We start from the raw sequence: 17,107 nt of genomic DNA, 5'->3' as shown, positions 1-17,107 counted from the left end.
TCCCATTAATAGTTAAGCAATGCCTGTAGAGTTTCATGTTCAAGCAGCATTTTCAGCAATAGGTGTGCAGTCACACTCACCCATATTTATGCAATTTCCAAAGCATCTTATGACTTGGTTCTTTTCAGTCAGGGAAGATATAAATGCCAAGGTCAGTCAAAATCATAAAGTGAAGTAATGTCCTCTGCTGCTCCAAGTTTTCTCCACGCTTTCTCATACCCTAAAGCTGCTATTCAGCAGAACCTGTAGAACTGAGATAGTCTTTAAATCTCTAGTAATTATGGAAAGGAAGAAAGTAGAATAATTATAAAGTGTAGGTACTAAATAGACAAAGGACAATGGAGGCAATCTAGGATCTCTTTTTTATGTCATCTTCTAGTATAGCAGCTGAAGGGGCAGAGAAAAAATAAAGGAAGTTTTTACAGCAAAAACAAGTAAGTAACTTATAAAACTTGCTGACAGAAAGCACTGCTTGGTCATGTAGCACAAAAGGATAGCAAAAAGCTCTAGGGAAATTCTTGAAAAGAGAGTAACCTCACTGGTTAGTGTGATGGTTAAGAAGGTCTCCATACATATGCTGGAAGCCTCATCTAGCCCCTAGGAATGGGAGGAACTATATCACCTTATTTGATAGCTTAAATCACTGTAGGCCCATTGAAGTCAGAAGCCATGCTATGTGGTGTTCTGGGCACTTAGATGGTTTTTGACAAAGTATTGTGTGGATAGGTGCACTTCCTTCTCATGGCTGTTTTAAGAGAAGAGACATAATTGCGGATAGGTAGGAGTAAAAAGTGCTATATTGTGAGTTAGGCTGAAAGCTTGCCTAGACCAGTATCCTGTCTGCTGGTTGGCTGTGGATGTTTCAGGAAAGAGTGTAGAAAATATTGCAAGTAGAGCTGTCCTTCTCTGTGTACCCTTCCACCTTCTGCTTTCAGTGTTTTAGGAATTTCCTAGGCCAGAACTTCTGTCTAAACTGTTATTTGTACCACTGATAAATTACTTTTTCTGGCCTATCTTTTGGACACTGCATCATTCTATTTCCTTTTTTGTCTGACACCCCCCGCCCCCCTTCCTTCTGTAAATTCCAAACACTTTGCCTGATAATTTCATTAGGCACCCCTTAATTCCTCTTCTGTATGAAACAGCGATTATTCATTTCCTATTTATTTTTTCTGTACTATTCCCAATTATAAATATATAGTGCTTCTGTTACAGCTGTGCCCAGCCATCTCCTTTCCATTCTATATAGTCCTAACCAGGCCAGGGTGCTATTAAAATACAACTGACATGAACAACTTATACTAGCAAGTAACATTTTAGATAGTATAGCATTTGAATGCTCTAACTATATGTTCTCCATTGTAGATATGACCACCATTCCTCCCTTTGAATCTCTTTGGAGCTGTAATTCTCTGAAGGCCAGAGCACCACAGGCCTCTTTTGCTGAGAAGATAGACCAGAAATCTGTGCTTCTTGCACCTGGTTTCAGACAGCTGTGCCAAACAGGACCTGCCAAATGTGTCCTCTCCGCAGCAAACATAGTCCTTGCCAAGGACACCTTTTCTGAGGATGGAGAGGATAAATCTCTGCTTTCCCAGAGCACGCTGAAGCTCATGTCTGACCCATCAAGCTGGAATCTCTCCACAGAGAAAGATGTATTCCCAGCTGTAAGTTCTGAGCACAGGTTAGGGTGCTCTGATGCCACATCACTGGACCCTCCAGCTGAGGCCACAAGAATCCTTGAGGCTTTGACTTTCCAGTCGTCTTTGGAAGGAAACCATAGCACTGTGAGCACCTTGCAGCAAGTGGCTTTGGACAGCACCCGCTTCTCTGATGATCTGAGTGCCAGGTTCCACTCCCACCGGCTGGACTCCTCTTCCTCAGCAGAACTAATGAGCATGCTTGAGGGCCATCCCCAGACTGCTGAGCCACCCCTGGTTGTGTCAACATCAGCTGTTACAGCACATTCCTTCTGTCCAGGGAGGGAATGCAGCCTTGGCAGTAGTATGACCTTTCCAAAAATACGAACTCCTAATATGCCAAGAGACAGTATCCAACTAGCCAAAAGACATTACAGCCAACCACAGCCAGGGGCTAATTCTTTCGATCGTGTAATGAGCTTAGAGGCTAGCACCTTCCAGCCCATAACAGACTCTCCAATCTGCCACAGGCAAGTGAAGGAGACAGACATTGATGATGATGGGGTACTGGAGACGATGGAGACAGAACGTGGCCTGATGAGGGAAGAAGCTGGAGCATGTGAGGAACGCAACCACTTATCTGCAGGGCAAAGAGAAGCTGTGAGTTCTGAAGCTGGTGTACTTGACCCAGGAGGTAAACCTCCTACACCACCACTGCACAGATTCCCATCGTGGGTAAGAAATGCAAGGACAACAGTCTGAGAAGTGCTGCTTATCTCTGAATAGTGCCCAGTAGTTAGGCTACATCAGCTCTTGGTCTCAAGCAATTGTTTCCTGTGGACATCGGTCACATTTCTGAAGCACCTAGTCTCACAGTTCCCGATCATGGGGCATGCTGGTTCCACTCAGAATTTTTTTCTTCTTTTCTCTTTATAAGAAAAAAAACTCATGGAAGAAAATAGTGCTCAAGAAACATAGGAATAAAAATGAAAGTCAGGAGGTGCTGCATTGTGGTTTATCCTTATGGGTCATCAAAAGTTAATCCTTAGTTCTGTTTTCATGTGATTAAGATAGAATAGTGAGTCAGAAATGCAAGTGAATGGACCAGACCAAATAGTTTCAGAGTCAGAAAAACCTGTGAATACTAGAATAGATACATGGATTAGATCTCAGCATTCCTATCTCATGGTATACTTCTGCTCCCAGGAAAATTTTGTGAAAACCATCAGTAAAGTGAATATACGTGTCCAATTGCTTACTTCACATGAGAGAGAAGTTTGTTATTATTACTTTCAGTTACTTCTTAGTTCAGATGGTTAGATTGTTTGTTAATGTTGCAATCTAACTGAAACTTGGTGAAAATCAGTGTAGTATCAAAAGAGATCATTCCATTATTTTCAGTTTGCTTTTTTAAAGGCATAGGCAGACAAGTGGTTTATTGAAGGTGCAAAGTCAAGCACTCAATTGTTAATCCTCATGTTTTATAATTTTTTTCTATGAAAACTGCATGTTATTTGTGATCTTTGGCTGTGTCCTTTATGATACCAATTTAAACCCTAGTATAATCACAGCTGTTTTGCCAAAGAAATGTCTTTTCAGTCCATAATATGGAACTGTGCTGCGGATGAAGCTGGATAGTGTAGTAAAAGAAACTGCAGTTTTTAAGGTGTCTTTGTATGCTGCAGAAGTCAGAAAAGTGTAATGAGCAGTGTACTCACTTGGAAGAAAGGAAATATGTCTCAGAGATTGGCTACTATTCCTTTCTCTGATCTAGAGTTCCCATGTAAGATTCTTCTAGTCCCTTAAGCTAAATTTTTCACAGGTGATCATCAGCTCCACATACACCTTTTGAATGTCTAACTTGACTTTAGTAAATAAATTTGATTGGTGAAGTGCTGAGCATTTCTCTTATGCAACTGTATTCAGTTGTTTTCATTACAAACAATGTTACATGATGCTAAATTCTCAAGAAGTCAGGTCTTAGACATCTTGAAATGGGTACTCCAGAGACATTGGATACTTCAGAGAACCTATGTCTGAGTTCCTCTTCTGGAAAACAGTGATAGCACACATCAATGTCCCTTCCAGGGTTTTTGTAAAATTTTTGTGAATTTTTTTATTAATATTTATGAAGCATTGCAGTACTATAGTTGGGAACACCACATGAAAAATTCATTATTTTGTTTTCAGACCAGAGTCAAGTAAGTGTATCCAAGTAGGGCAAATTTGAGCATATCAAGCACTAAAGTATGAATAGAATATTAAATAGCAACTTAATCAGTGAGGGATGTCCATTATATGCCCTGAATAGGAAGTGTTGGGGGAAAAAAAATGCACATAATATTTCATTAGAGACTAAATCACAATGCATATACGTACAGAAAATATTAATTCTGTCATTTCTTTTTTTGGTGTACTTGACTGTCCAGTCTTAGGCACTTTCATGTATATGTATTATGTGTATTATTTGATAGTGATTGGTTGTATGCTTTAAGGAGCAGCAAGAGGATTCCTAGCTTTGATTTTTATCCATTTTAGACTGGTTGATGTCTTAGTCATAACATTGCATTTAGTTACAGGTTTGGGTTCCCCCCTTGAAAGTTTTATCAATTTGTGAAGCACTTTGGAGATCCTTTGAACTGAAAGCTCCATATGTTGTTATAACTGAGACATAGGCTTACTGAGATCATTCCAGGCATTTCTTTCATTCCCTTATCAGAGAATGGGAATCCTTTGCAGGTGGTGCCTCAATAAATTGTCCTGTTTTAGGCCTGTTCTTGATTCATTTGAATGCATTGTTAATAAAGTGGAAAACCCAGCTTTTTCCAAGCTGTGATATAGTAATTTATTGGTAACTGCAAGTAGGTGTTCCAGTCTGTGGATATTATCTTTGTAGCATTTAAAAGCCAAATCTGCTGTGATTCAGGGAACCACACTCAGATGCACATTTCCGCTAATGGTCGTTCGTGCAACATCTGGTGGAACAGAGCAATCTTTCTTAGAGGGCCCCTCCTTCCTGCCCAAAGGTGTGATTGTGATGTGATTCTGTGACATGAGCATTTCTTTTTGCAGGAATCGTGTTTTTGTTTGACCATTGCTGTTCATGGTATTATTGTTCCAGGAGAGTCGAATCTATGCTGTGGCCAAGTCTGGCATGAGGTTGTCTGAAGTGGCCGTGGTGAATGATACTTCCAGCTGCTGTAAGTTCTAGACAAGATTCATGCTTAGAGGGAGTTTACAGTGACAGTGTGGGACCTGAGCTTCTGGCTGTTCACATTTCTTCATTTTCTTGGTTGTTTCCAAAGTAAATTTGATTTTGCAGATAGCCACAATAAAGGAAGGAAGGGAGGAGGATACCTCTGATTTCAGGGATGGTTGGTGCTGGGCTGTTTGAGCCCCTACATTTAGTGACATCTTTGGGGACTCCATTATCTCCTTCACCAGTTTCACTGACACTCTTCTGCCTCTGCATGTCTATGGCCTGCTTTTAGTTTTGTGATTCACCATTACCTTCTCCTGTTACGGCTTTTACCTGTTTGGACATGGTGCACCAGATAGCTGTTGTACCATGGGGAGCAGAGGGTGGGTAAGATGTCTTACAGGCTAAATGGAGGGAGCATTGCAGCTGTCTCTGGGAGTTGTATGTAATTAATAACATATCCCCTGGCCTTTCTGAGGCCAAACTGTCCAGGATGGTAGTCCTCCATTATTTGATGTTCCAAGAAACTACATAAGTTCTTACACAAATACATGTACCTCTCCATTAAAACCTTCTCCTTTTCACCAGTTTGTATTATTTGCTCTCTTGCTCTCTCTGAATTTTCCCAGTTTCCAATTTCTCGTGTTCAACTTCTGGGCCATTTACCTGTCTCATCTACAGAAACGTCACAGTGCCTGTCTACACTACGCTGAAGGGGGTAAGGAGTTACCTCACTTTTCCTGTTATGAAAAGCATGGTCCAGGGCTGCTAGTAATTTGAGAGAGGAGGGGATGAAGCTGTGCAGTGAAGGAAAGAAAATTAGAGAACGCTAGGAAGTACTGGATGCCAAAAGAATGCAGGAGTAGCAGATGATAAATGTATTTAGGAATACAGAACATTGGAGCAAATTTTGGTCCAGGAAGCTGCAGGGTGCACTATGAGGCTGTAGAAACCTAAGGGTGATAGTGAGTGTAGCCTAGAGAATGAAATGGAAGAGGGCTTTTCAGAGTTTATGGAGAAGCACAGGGCTTGTGGAACAGTGGGAGGTTGTAACCAGAGGAGACCCATCAGATCAGAGTAGAGAGTCCAGCTTGGAAGGTCTCGGACTAGAAAGGGAGGAAATGAGTAGCCCTGGGCACAGTAGTGGGCAAGGCAGTGTGAAGGGCCTGCATTGATTGCTCTGTCTCCTTACTAAGCAGGGACTGTCCTGGGGAAACTCTTCCCCTCACATGCTGACCATACAGGTCTGTTTTCCAGAAGGCCACACAGATCAGCAACGTGCCTTTCTTAGATGAGTCTTCAGGCTCTGATGATGACTGTGGCTCCCATGCCAGCTTCAGGACTTCTACTGCTGGATCTGAGAACAGGAAAGCTAGCATGCCAGGCAGCCCTCGTGCAGTGAAGAGAGGTAAGGCAGGAGTATTGCTACTGGGAAGCATGAACTCTGTCCTCACTGGTGGGGCAAGATGTCCTGAACAGCATCATCAGTGACAGGCAAATGCTCAGCCTTGGTGATGCTAATAAGGAGTTCTTCCAGAATGTGTGCAGACACCAACAGCTACTCAACAGAAACCTGTCCTCTTAGATGGCTTTTTACTGCTGGTAGATTTCCATCCAGGCAATTGCTAAGCTAAGATTGTGGGAAGGATTGATCTCCCAAATTCATCTCGTATCCAGTGAAGCCATCCGTACCTTTTTCTGTGACTTCTCCTTGTAAGCAAGCTAGTACTGACACATTAAAGAAAATGTTTTTTGTCTCTGTCACTGGCTGATAATTTCTTGACCAGTAAGCAAACCTTTCCTATCTTTAAGAGGGATCAGGTAATTTGGGTCCTGGCTAGGACAATTTTTCTTGACTGCTAGGAAGGTTAAACTGGATCCTTGAGTAGAATGCATTGACTGATTGTGCAGCGCCATGGACCAGCAGTGGAAGATTCACAGAAAGTAAAACCCGATTGCTGGTGAGGGAGCCTTTTCTTTACTTTGAATGAGAGGAGCTTGAGGCTTTATAATGGATGTTTTCAAGCTGAAAACAGCATGTCTGTGCCTTAGATAACAAGTCTGATTTATTTTTTTAATATTATTTTAATCTCTGTTTATTCAGCAACAAATTTATTTCACTGTCAGTATCCAAAATTCACTCTCACTACTTGTCTTCCTAGGGAAAAAAAAAAAAAGGACTTAGAAGTTTGGTTAGTGGAGTTTGAGTTTCCAAAGTCTGATTTGATTTGTTCTTCTTGAACAAAAAAGCCTTAATAGTGAACTCAGAAACTTTTTCGGAGTGTGCAATATTCAGTGCTTGCTTCTGTCTAGCCATGATTCTCATTCTTTCCTTTATTTTGAACAGGTGTATCTATGTCCTCACTGAGCTCTGAGAGTGACTATGCCATCCCTCCTGATGCCTACTCCTTGGATGGTGACTATTCAGAACCAGAACATAAGCTACAGCGAACATCTTCCTATTCCACTGATGGTGGAATCTGCACTGTAAGTCTTGCTGCCTCATGGTTGTGAAGGGATGCAAACAGAGCCTTGGCCTTGAAAGTGAAAACGTGTAACTACAATATATTGAGTTATCTTCTGCAAACAGATGGTCTAACAGACTGGGCTGTTGGTCCAGCTGGTTTGTATCAAAAGAGACTATCTGATGCTTTAGAAGGTGGTGCAATTTCTGTTACGTAGTTAGATAAAAGTATAAGCACCAAGGCCTATATTCATTCCTGATAACCTGTACTGGTTTTCTGTACTTGTATTCTACTTTAATGATGGTCTTACGCTTTTGTGACAAAAAAGTTTGGAAATTCAGAGGAAGGAGGGAGAAAGGATAGAATATTTTGGCCTAGGGAAAAACACTTAAACATAGGCAGCATTAAATTCAGTACTCTTGAAAGCAAGAGATCAAGCAGATAAGGAACAGGAGTCTAATCATGGCTTAGAGCCAGCCTTCACTTTTGTTTGGAAAATCACTGCTATGGTAGGAAGACAAGTTTTCAGTGCATCAAACAATCAGTGAAATGATCTTCAGATGCATTCTTTACTAAAGCAACGCAATGTGGTATTTGCAGCTACACAGATAGTCTAGGACTCTCTCCAAGTTGAGCAGAGACCTTGGATGGCTGCTACTCGCATCAGGCAGAGTAAAGCGGAAAATGATGGAGATGCAGCAAATGTCTGAGCTTGGTTTCAGTAGTCTTTCATTTGTATTTTGAGAAGTGCAAGATAACCTCCTCTCCCCTTTGCTTTTTGCCCTCTAGGAACCCATGGAGAAATCAGGTTACTTGCTGAAAATGGGCAGCCAGGTGAAGATGTGGAAGAGACGATGGTTTGTTCTAAGAAACAGACAAATCATGTACTACAAGTCTCCGGTGAGTCACTGGGATACACTTACTCCTGTGTGGAGGCACAGGGGAAGGCTGTCTGCAGAACCAGTTCCAGTCTGATATCACAAGCAGAGTGGGCAGCCACGGGCAAGCTTCCCCCAAAATATCCTGCCAAAGAGCTTTATGTCTGACCCACAGGTTCAACTGTGGGTCTCTGCTTAGGCAGGGAAGCTCCTTGTGGAGTTTCCAGGAGATGAAAGGTTGTTCACAAGGACAGAAGCTTGATGCCTCCTGGTTAACTTCGTACACATGATGAAAAGCAGAAGGCATACCATGGCCCAGCTTTGGTTATGTTTAAGATGAAAATAAAGGAAAAATAAATTACAATACCAGGAGGGCACAGATACATACTCATCAGTCAGTATATGGGGCTCTGAGCAAAACTACGATTTTCAGGGGAAAGCAAGCTGGATTCTTTCATTTTGCACCCTCCTACATGGACATGGAAGTATTAGAAAACTAGGGTAAAATTGAAAATAAGCTTTCATGCAAAATCCTGTCTTAAAATGACCAATGAAACAATATTGAGAGCACATGTTTGTGCATTCAAAGCTTTCCAAATATTTTTTTATAACTTACAACTGTTTCAAATGAAGTTATGCTATTTCAAAAATTCTAGTGGTATGCACTCAAAATTTGTATATACAATAAAATACATTTATTGTTGGCCTTGGTTATTCTGCTGTACTTAGCTACATTACAGAGAATTATATTCAGGGATATTCACCTTCCATATTTTTTTCTTCTGGACACAGTACTTTCTTCCATACCTGCATAATTACACAGTATTTCTGTGTATATACATATCTTTGCTTACAAGTCAGGAATATTGAGAAGATTTATTTTCAATTTTTTTGTTTTTTCAGTTGTCATATTCTGACAGGACAAAAATATACCTTAGGGCACAATGCATCTTTATTTCTGATACTAGGTTTATCCGTCAGAATTCACAAGCAAATTATACGTATATATTATATACATACACATAAAAAATATTTTCATAAATATGCAGAATTTAGACTGTTGGTTGGAAGGGACTTCTGGAAGATCCTAGACCAACTGATACATTGAAGACGGACTGTCACCAGACACTCATGGCTTTGTCTAGCTGAATCTTGAAAAATTCCAAACGTGGGAATTCAGCCACTATCTGGGTACCTGTTTGGTGTTTTATTGCCTTCCCAGTGAGAAAGGATTGGTTGTCTGGGGTTTTGGTTTGTTTTGTGCTTTTTTTTCCCTAATGTCCAATCTGAACTTCCTAAGACCTTACTTGTTGCCATTACCCTTGATACATTGTCTGCCACTACTGAGGAGACTTTTGCTTCATCATTGCAATGGGATCACGCTGTCTCACATTCAGCCTGGCAACCGTCAGCTGTCCTTTCCAGCTCATGAATGCAGACTCCAACCTGCACATGCATTTTATGCTTTATTTAAGTACTCCAAGACCCATCTGAGTTTCTTTTTCCTACTGAAAAAGTTGCTTGCTTTTCTTTCCTCAGAGTGACGTTATCCGCAAACCACAAGGGCAGATGGAACTGAATTCTTCGTGCCAAATTGTCAGAGGTGAAGGGTCCCAAACATTCCAGGTAAGCGTTGCTTTTTCATCCTGCAGATAACCACACACTCAGTGGCTGGGTGAGAGAGCACTTCAGGCTGAGTGGTACTGTATGTCTCAATTGATGTGAGCTAACTTTATCTGTCCCCTGTGTTCCCTGGCACAATCCAGGCAGTTAGTTTAATAAATAATGGGGAAAGACCTAAACTGTAACCCAAATACAGCTTTTTGAGATTGAAAGTGATTCTCCTTTATTTTTGTTTTGTTTTACACTATAGCACTTTCCTTGTTTGCAGTTAGGATGGAGAGCTTGAAATTTGTGGGGAAAATTGATTCTTATAACAATTAAAACCTGATAGTACCTAGGATCTTCTCTTTCTGAAACACTCTTCTCACAAGATCTCTATCCTGACTTTACACATCTGGAGGGTCTGAACAAACATCTGAAGTGTTGGATTCCTATTAGAATTCAACTTCTGAAATATTAGAAGTTAGCCCATTGCAGGGTTCAGTTTTAAGTCATTATTGTTAGAGGACTTGATTATAAAGGTGGCATTAAAGTTTCTCTCATACTCTGAAAGGCACGTGGCCTGACCTGTTAGGTACCTTCTGCCCCTACAGAACTGAAGTTGCTAAGGCTTAATACTATTTAATTCATAGCATCTTTCCTCTCACAGTCACAAGCTATTGAAGGCAGCATGCCAAGGAAAAAACACCATTTATTTAGTAACCTTTAAAAAGAAAAATTAGCAGCAGCACTGAGAAACAAGAAATGATGTGAGAGGACACAAAGCCACAGTACCTAACAGAAACAGCAGAATGCTCATTAGAATTTGATTCATCTGAGTTTCAGTTCTTTCACTTGGGCTTTGAGGGTTAGCACCTTTTTTCTTACCCCCAAAAAATCCCTCCTGAACCACCCCCAAAAAAATCTGTATGGGATAATGAAACTCAGCAGCTGAAGAAAAGATTTGTAGGTGTGCAGATTTATACTTCTGCACTCCTTTTCTTTCCAGCTCGTGACAGAAAAGAGAACCTACTTCCTGACAGCAGACTCTCCCAACATCCTGGAGGAATGGATTCATGTCCTACAGAGTATCCTGAGAGTGCAAGTGACTGGTCCTGTTAGTGTTCCTCACAGTGATGCTAAACCTACTGTGAAAGGTTGGCTTACCAAGGTAGAATACTATTTCTTACTTTATTCAGTTTAGCTTAGTATTGACTGTGTACCAGCTTCTTGGTTTGCACAGTAAATGTCAGCAAGAAATTAGTATTTTAGTACTGCCTAGAAGAGTGGGGAAAGAAAGAAAAGTAGCAGTAGATCTCTGTATTTGAGAGGAACATTTGTATAAATGATAAGGAATGGGACAAACAGGCCTACTGAGAGATACTGACTTTGTCAAATAGTAAGTTATAACTTATAGCTTATGTATGCTTTTCTTCAACAGAATTCACAGCATGTCATAGTAAAAGAAAAAACAATAGGGAAATGCTGTTAAATGTCACATTTAATTGATCTTAACTTGGTGATACAGGAGAATTTCACAGAAATGGCTTGTATGGTTCTAGGTTAGCATTTATTTCCATCATAACAGACTGCAGGTGCATTAGTGCAATGTACAATGGCTGAAAATTCTTATGCTTTATGCCATTTCCATAGATCAGTTTTGCTTAGCAAGTTACTATGAATTTTTTAATATAATTCTGGTCAGCATCTAAAGATGGCTAAAGACAACCTGCATCCAAAGCTTGTTTATCTGCAATAGGAAACAGCTCCCTAGACTACATGTTGACCGGTCTTTTCCTGCTGAGATTAAATGATTTGTTTTTATAATCTTAAAAAGTTTATTCTTAATATTGTATTTCAGGATAAAGAAATGCTGGCTTGTTATGAATGAGTAAAATACTTAACAAAACCTTAGACCCATTTCCATAAGCACCGGTGTCCCATCTACTTAGGTGGGATGTACTTTTCTGCTTTTGGAAGTGGTACTCTGTATGTTTTAAGAGGAACTCCAGTTAGCATAGAACTGCAAGATTTTAAGGGAGAGTTGAATTGAAAGTTGAAATCCTAGAAAATTGTTCCAGCAAGAAAACACTATTGATGTTAAAAACATGTATTTGCCCTCCTTACAGGTCAAGCATGGTCACTCTAAGCTGGTCTGGTGTGCACTGATTGGAAAAACTTTCTACTACTATCGAAATCATGAAGATAAGGTAATTCCTTTTCCCCTTTTGTTCCTGAACCTTCCTTTCCCATTTCTCATTAAGCTTTCTTTTCTTTTACTGCTTCTGTGTCTCATGCTTCAAGCTCTGCCTTGGTTACACGTCTCCTCTTCTAACAGCGTCTGCTCCACAAAAAGAATCAGTATTTTCTCTGTTTGTTGTTTTTTTGTTTGTTTGTTTTTTTAAAAAGCTAAAATGACAAAAGACTTAAAAGGTGAGTGACTCTCTCAGTTCACTGTATATCTTGTTTCTTGCTTTCTCCATTTGGTCCTGTGAAGCCTTTAGAGCAGACTTTTATACAGCAGCTGATATATTCTGCATACTGTCACAAAAATAAGTAGCAACAACAATATGGGAAGAGGGAGGTCATTTAATCAGTGTAACGTGTTCCCGTTTCTGGAAGCTTGGCCCAATGGTCCATTTACTTTGTCTTGGTGATGTTGAAACCAAGTTTCAGAATATGAAGTAATCTTGTGACTCATACTTGGGATTGACCTCCAGAGTTAGCACAGCAGATATCCTCTGTTTGTCTGAATCTACCTATTTATGTAATTTTAAATGTACTTATTTTCCAGTAGCAAGTAGAAAGTCTGACCAGGTTTGGAAAACAGTGGCTTAGATACTGAGCAACTGACCATCAGAAAACACATCCTGCCTTGCAGAACTAATGACGTAAACACAACTGAGAAGTGTAATGGGAAGAAAACAGTACCTTATGGGAAAGACCATCTTTTTATTTGCATATTCTCGTGCTGACCTGTAGATGGTCTCCCAAGAAAAATAATAAAAGTAGTAACACAATTTGTAAGTACTTTAGTTGATGAAAGAGAAAAGATTCTATAGAAACGCAAGATTATATAATTACATTAGTTAGTGATTTATAGTTTATTCCTTACATTTTACAGAACTGCTAATGTTTTGACCTGGCTTTTCTTTCCCAGTGTTCCCAGTCCATAGTGGAAGATAAGCTACACTTCTATAACTTGCTTCCCCTCCTTATAGTGTCCCCTAGGGCATCTACCTATCCGTGAGTCCAAAGTGGAAGAAGTAGACCGTTCCTGTGACTCTGATGAAGATTATGAAGCCACTGGTGGAGGACTTCTTTCATCCCACTGTACGTTGGTGATTCACCCACAGGACCAGAGTCCCACATACTTGCTTATTCGCACCAAACAGGAGAAGGTATAAAAGGCAGTCTTTTTGGAGAACAAGAGTCTTTTTTTGTATCAGTGAACAAAAGGGGCACACAGACTGAACCTGTTGGTAGAAAACAAGGTCTGAACTGACCCATACTGTTCTCACCCTTATGCCTAGAATACCTGGCTGTACCATCTGACCGTTGCAGCTGGTAGCAGTAATGCCAAAGTGGGCACATCATATGAACAACTCATTGGAAAACTATTGGACGCAGAGGGAGACCCTAGTAAGTAGAAACCACAAACTCTTTTCCATGGTAGCAAAGCATAAGGAAGGGTAATTTCAATTCCCAGTTTTAATCCAGCAAAAGGTGAGGGAAGGGGATTCTCAGTAGAACAGCATACAATATACTGTCCTTCTCCCCTAGTTCCTCATCAACATCTCCAGAGATGATACAGGCATTGTAGTGAAATTAGACAAGTCCATCACATTGTTACATCACTTATCAAAGTACCTGAAATGTCTGTAACACCAATTCAAATTAAATTAAAGAACTGGAGCTTTAATTTTTCTTGTTATTGTTGGTCCTGATTTTCCTTTCCTGAGAATCTTGACCATACAGACGCATGCTCTCACCTCTGAATAATCACACACACTTGCCTTCAGATCTTTTCCTCTGTTTGCCTGTATAAACCCTCACACATACATCCATGCTCATCTGTTCCTCCTCATCTTTCATACTTGCTCATTCATGTATTTTTATGCACCATGTTCTCAAATGTGTATTAACATATGCATTCGTATTTAATACTCTTTTCCTGCATACTCACATATTCCTAGACCTATATGTGAACCTTGCTTACTGTTGAATAGTGACTTGCACTAACAAAGACCCCCATCGCAGGCGGCTGCCCTGGCAGAGTTTGTGTCTTTTGTTTGCACACGCAACTGAGCAGTTTCTCACCAGAATCCAGCTGATGAGAAGCTCTGACATAGCAGGATTGAGGATGGCAATACTTCTTTCTGCTGATGGCTAATGCTGCTGGTGACTCCTTGTTCATGGCAGGCTTTGCAGAAATCAGTGAAGCGACACCAAAGATATATGTGGCCTAGTGCAGTGCTGCTGCCTCAGGAGCTTTGCCATTTCAGTAAGGCTCCTTTTCAACATGGAAAATGTTATCTTTTTTCTGACACTGTATGTTTTTGCCCATCTGCTACCTCAGATTCTCCTCTGTGGAAACATCCTATGTTGTGCTACAGTAAAGATGGATTGCATGCATCCCTCACCACCCTGCCATCAGAGGCTCTACAGACTGAAGCTCTGAAACTTTTTAAGGTATTTAAAGGGACATTGCATGGTTTTCAGTTATTTTGCTCTTTTGTTGGGCCAACAACAGTGTTCGGTCATGTGGTTTGTCACAATGTGTACTGTCACCATTGGTTGCTTTAGACAGGCCTGCTGGGTCATTTAATTACAAAAGGACAGTCTGATATTAGGTGTTATTCGCTCTCTGGAAGTTTAACTTTTCCTTGTAGGGAATCTGGATTTAGGAGCAATGTCCCTCACAGGCTTTATGCTTCAAAGTTAGCTTTGTCTTCCTCTTCCTCTCTAATAGTTCAAGGAACAGAAACAATTTACTGGCAAACTCAATTGTCAGTAAGACCAATGGTGAAGCCATTGGAGTTTTGATTCTTGCACTCTACAAGTGTAAGATCAGCAGTAAGCCTGGACAGTCTTAGCAAGGTAAAGCACAGGCATGGAAGGCAGGAAGCCCATTTTCCCCTCGATTCTCTTGCTGACTTGTGAGCTCCTCAGGCTGGGGGAGGTTGAGTGAATTTCGCAGTTGTCACAATAAAAGAGGGATAGGAATTAAGTATTTATTCTCCTCCCTCCTCTCAAGGTTATTTAGAAGAATTCATTTATTGTCTGTAACACATCTGGGGAACCTGGCCTGGGAAGTACCAGGGAAGAGTCACTGTATTTATGGCATTGACTAACTTCCAGTCTTTTACAGTCCTGTCAGCTGTTCATCAATGTCCCTGTGGAGGCATCCTCTATTGATTACCATGTGTCACTTGCCCAGACAGCACTGCAGGTCTGCTTGACACATACTGAGCTGCAGAATGAAATTTACTGTCAGCTTGTTAAACAGACCAGCTGCCGACAACCCCAGAACCAGTCAGTCATTCAGGTCAGTTCCTCTTTTGTCACATCCCCTCTGCAAATACTTTCTATTTAATTCCATGTTTTTAATAATTAGCAATGGGACCAGTTCTCATAAAATTGTGCAAATGCTAAAGGCATGGTGGAGGAAAGAGAGTCTTGGCACTGATGTGCAAAGAAAAACATTGAGAATGTAACTGCTTGCAAAATAATTTTTAGTTTGAATTTAACCATTCACCAGTGGCAAATGGTCTATTCAGACCATATTCAGAATCAAAATTCATAGCTCATGTTGGCTAGCTATAATTGTCAGATGGTATTAATTTTGTTTTCCATTTTAGTTAATCAACAGCATGCACATAATTAATATTACTATTAAGCATGACATCTGATTTTTGCGCTATAATTACTGGGTCAATCAAATGAATAAGTTACAGCATGAATGTACATACTTGATTATATTCCTAGCTCAAATGAGAAAATAAAATCTGGTTGAAGAGTAATGGTTCTAATAGGAAACAAAATTCCCCAGTGTATTCTTTGTTATGATTTGCAGTTACAAATAGGAAAAAGTATTAAGTCTTAATCACTCACTCAGCTCTGGTTACGTTAGTCAAGATTTTCAAAAGTGACCAGTCATTTAGAACACCTCTTCTTAGACTCCAGGTTGAGCTATTGAAGAGCAGTCTGTCTTCTGACCATCACTTTCATTTGAAGGATCTTGAACTACATGTCTAAAAATGGTCACTCCCAAAAGTACTAGTCACCATCCAACATTTTGGATGCAGTATTCTATGAAAGACAACAGGCAGGAAGTACAGAACAAGAATGATGTCCAGTTTTATGTTCACAGTGCTGGCAACTCCTGGCTTTGTGTGCTCCTCTATTCCTACCTCAACATCACTTCCTCTGGTACATCAAACAGCACTTGCAGCGACATGCAGACCCAAGGTAAAGACTGCAACAGCTTTTTCTTCTGTTAAGCTGACTGCCTTTTGCATCCACTGCCGATAAAGATGGAAGCAATTTTGTAACTCACACTTGCAAGAAGAGGTTGAGGGAGTGGACAGAAGGTTCCCAGTGGTATCAAGATGTCCCCCCTTCAGTCATTCACATTAGTCACTTAGATTAAGCTAGTTCACAAAACAGAGTTGACCTATACCAGCAAAAGAACTCCTTGCAGATATAACTGGAGCTACAGAGGGAATTTTTTTGCCAGTGGAGCTACTTTCTTTTATTGATAGAAAGACACACCAAAGTAATTATTTAGAAAGAATTATTAGAATTTTAGGTGATTACATTCTGCTGTCAGGTTAGCAGGCATACTGACAGAACAAAGGTGAGGCAGGGAACATCTCAAGGAACCATAAAAACTTAGGAAAAACTAACAAATCTGAAATATGCTAGTACTGTTTTCTGTTACCTCTTTGGTGTGTAACACTTTCCCCTATAAGAAAACAATGCAAGATCTACTGTAATGGCAATAAGTTGTTCTCCAGCGTTCATGCTGTGCTTTTTGTTTGTTTCCATGGTGATCTGGTCTTCAGCATATCTCACTGTCCTTGGGGGGAGGTCACAGCTAGAGATGTCTAGTTGTCTGTTGCAACAATATACTGTTGCTAAGATGTAAGTAGAACAGTGGCTTCATTTCAAACAAATATTCATATTCAAATACTCAGCCTAAGTCTGCCTTGGAACTCAAGCTAAAAGTCTCCTGGTATTCCAAAGGAACTCTGTGTACTCCTCCTATGAAGTTTGGGTTTTTTATTTTCTTACATGCTGCCTCACATTTGGTATTTCTTC

At 40.3% G+C, this 17,107-nt stretch overlaps 1 protein-coding gene across 1 annotated transcript in view; it reads left to right on the top strand.

Annotated features, from left to right (window-relative positions):
- Window positions 1–17,107, top strand: part of PLEKHH1 (pleckstrin homology, MyTH4 and FERM domain containing H1) — a 44,801-nt gene that overhangs the window by 15,408 nt on the left and 12,286 nt on the right. The window contains exons 6-19 of the mRNA XM_049825880.1: window positions 1,366–2,375; window positions 4,762–4,840; window positions 5,469–5,557; window positions 6,097–6,247; window positions 7,187–7,326; window positions 8,094–8,204; window positions 9,722–9,808; window positions 10,794–10,955; window positions 11,914–11,994; window positions 13,006–13,185; window positions 13,318–13,426; window positions 14,364–14,476; window positions 15,156–15,332; window positions 16,158–16,255. Of these exons, the coding sequence (XP_049681837.1) occupies window positions 1,366–2,375; window positions 4,762–4,840; window positions 5,469–5,557; window positions 6,097–6,247; window positions 7,187–7,326; window positions 8,094–8,204; window positions 9,722–9,808; window positions 10,794–10,955; window positions 11,914–11,994; window positions 13,006–13,185; window positions 13,318–13,426; window positions 14,364–14,476; window positions 15,156–15,332; window positions 16,158–16,255 (2,587 nt within the window). The remainder of the gene's footprint in view (window positions 1–1,365; window positions 2,376–4,761; window positions 4,841–5,468; window positions 5,558–6,096; window positions 6,248–7,186; window positions 7,327–8,093; window positions 8,205–9,721; window positions 9,809–10,793; window positions 10,956–11,913; window positions 11,995–13,005; window positions 13,186–13,317; window positions 13,427–14,363; window positions 14,477–15,155; window positions 15,333–16,157; window positions 16,256–17,107) is intronic.

The sequence above is a fragment of the Accipiter gentilis genome, chromosome 22 (assembly GCF_929443795.1).
Source record: "Accipiter gentilis chromosome 22, bAccGen1.1, whole genome shotgun sequence".
Taxonomy (NCBI): domain Eukaryota; kingdom Metazoa; phylum Chordata; class Aves; order Accipitriformes; family Accipitridae; genus Astur; species Astur gentilis.
This window is presented reverse-complemented; position numbering and strand designations above follow the sequence as displayed.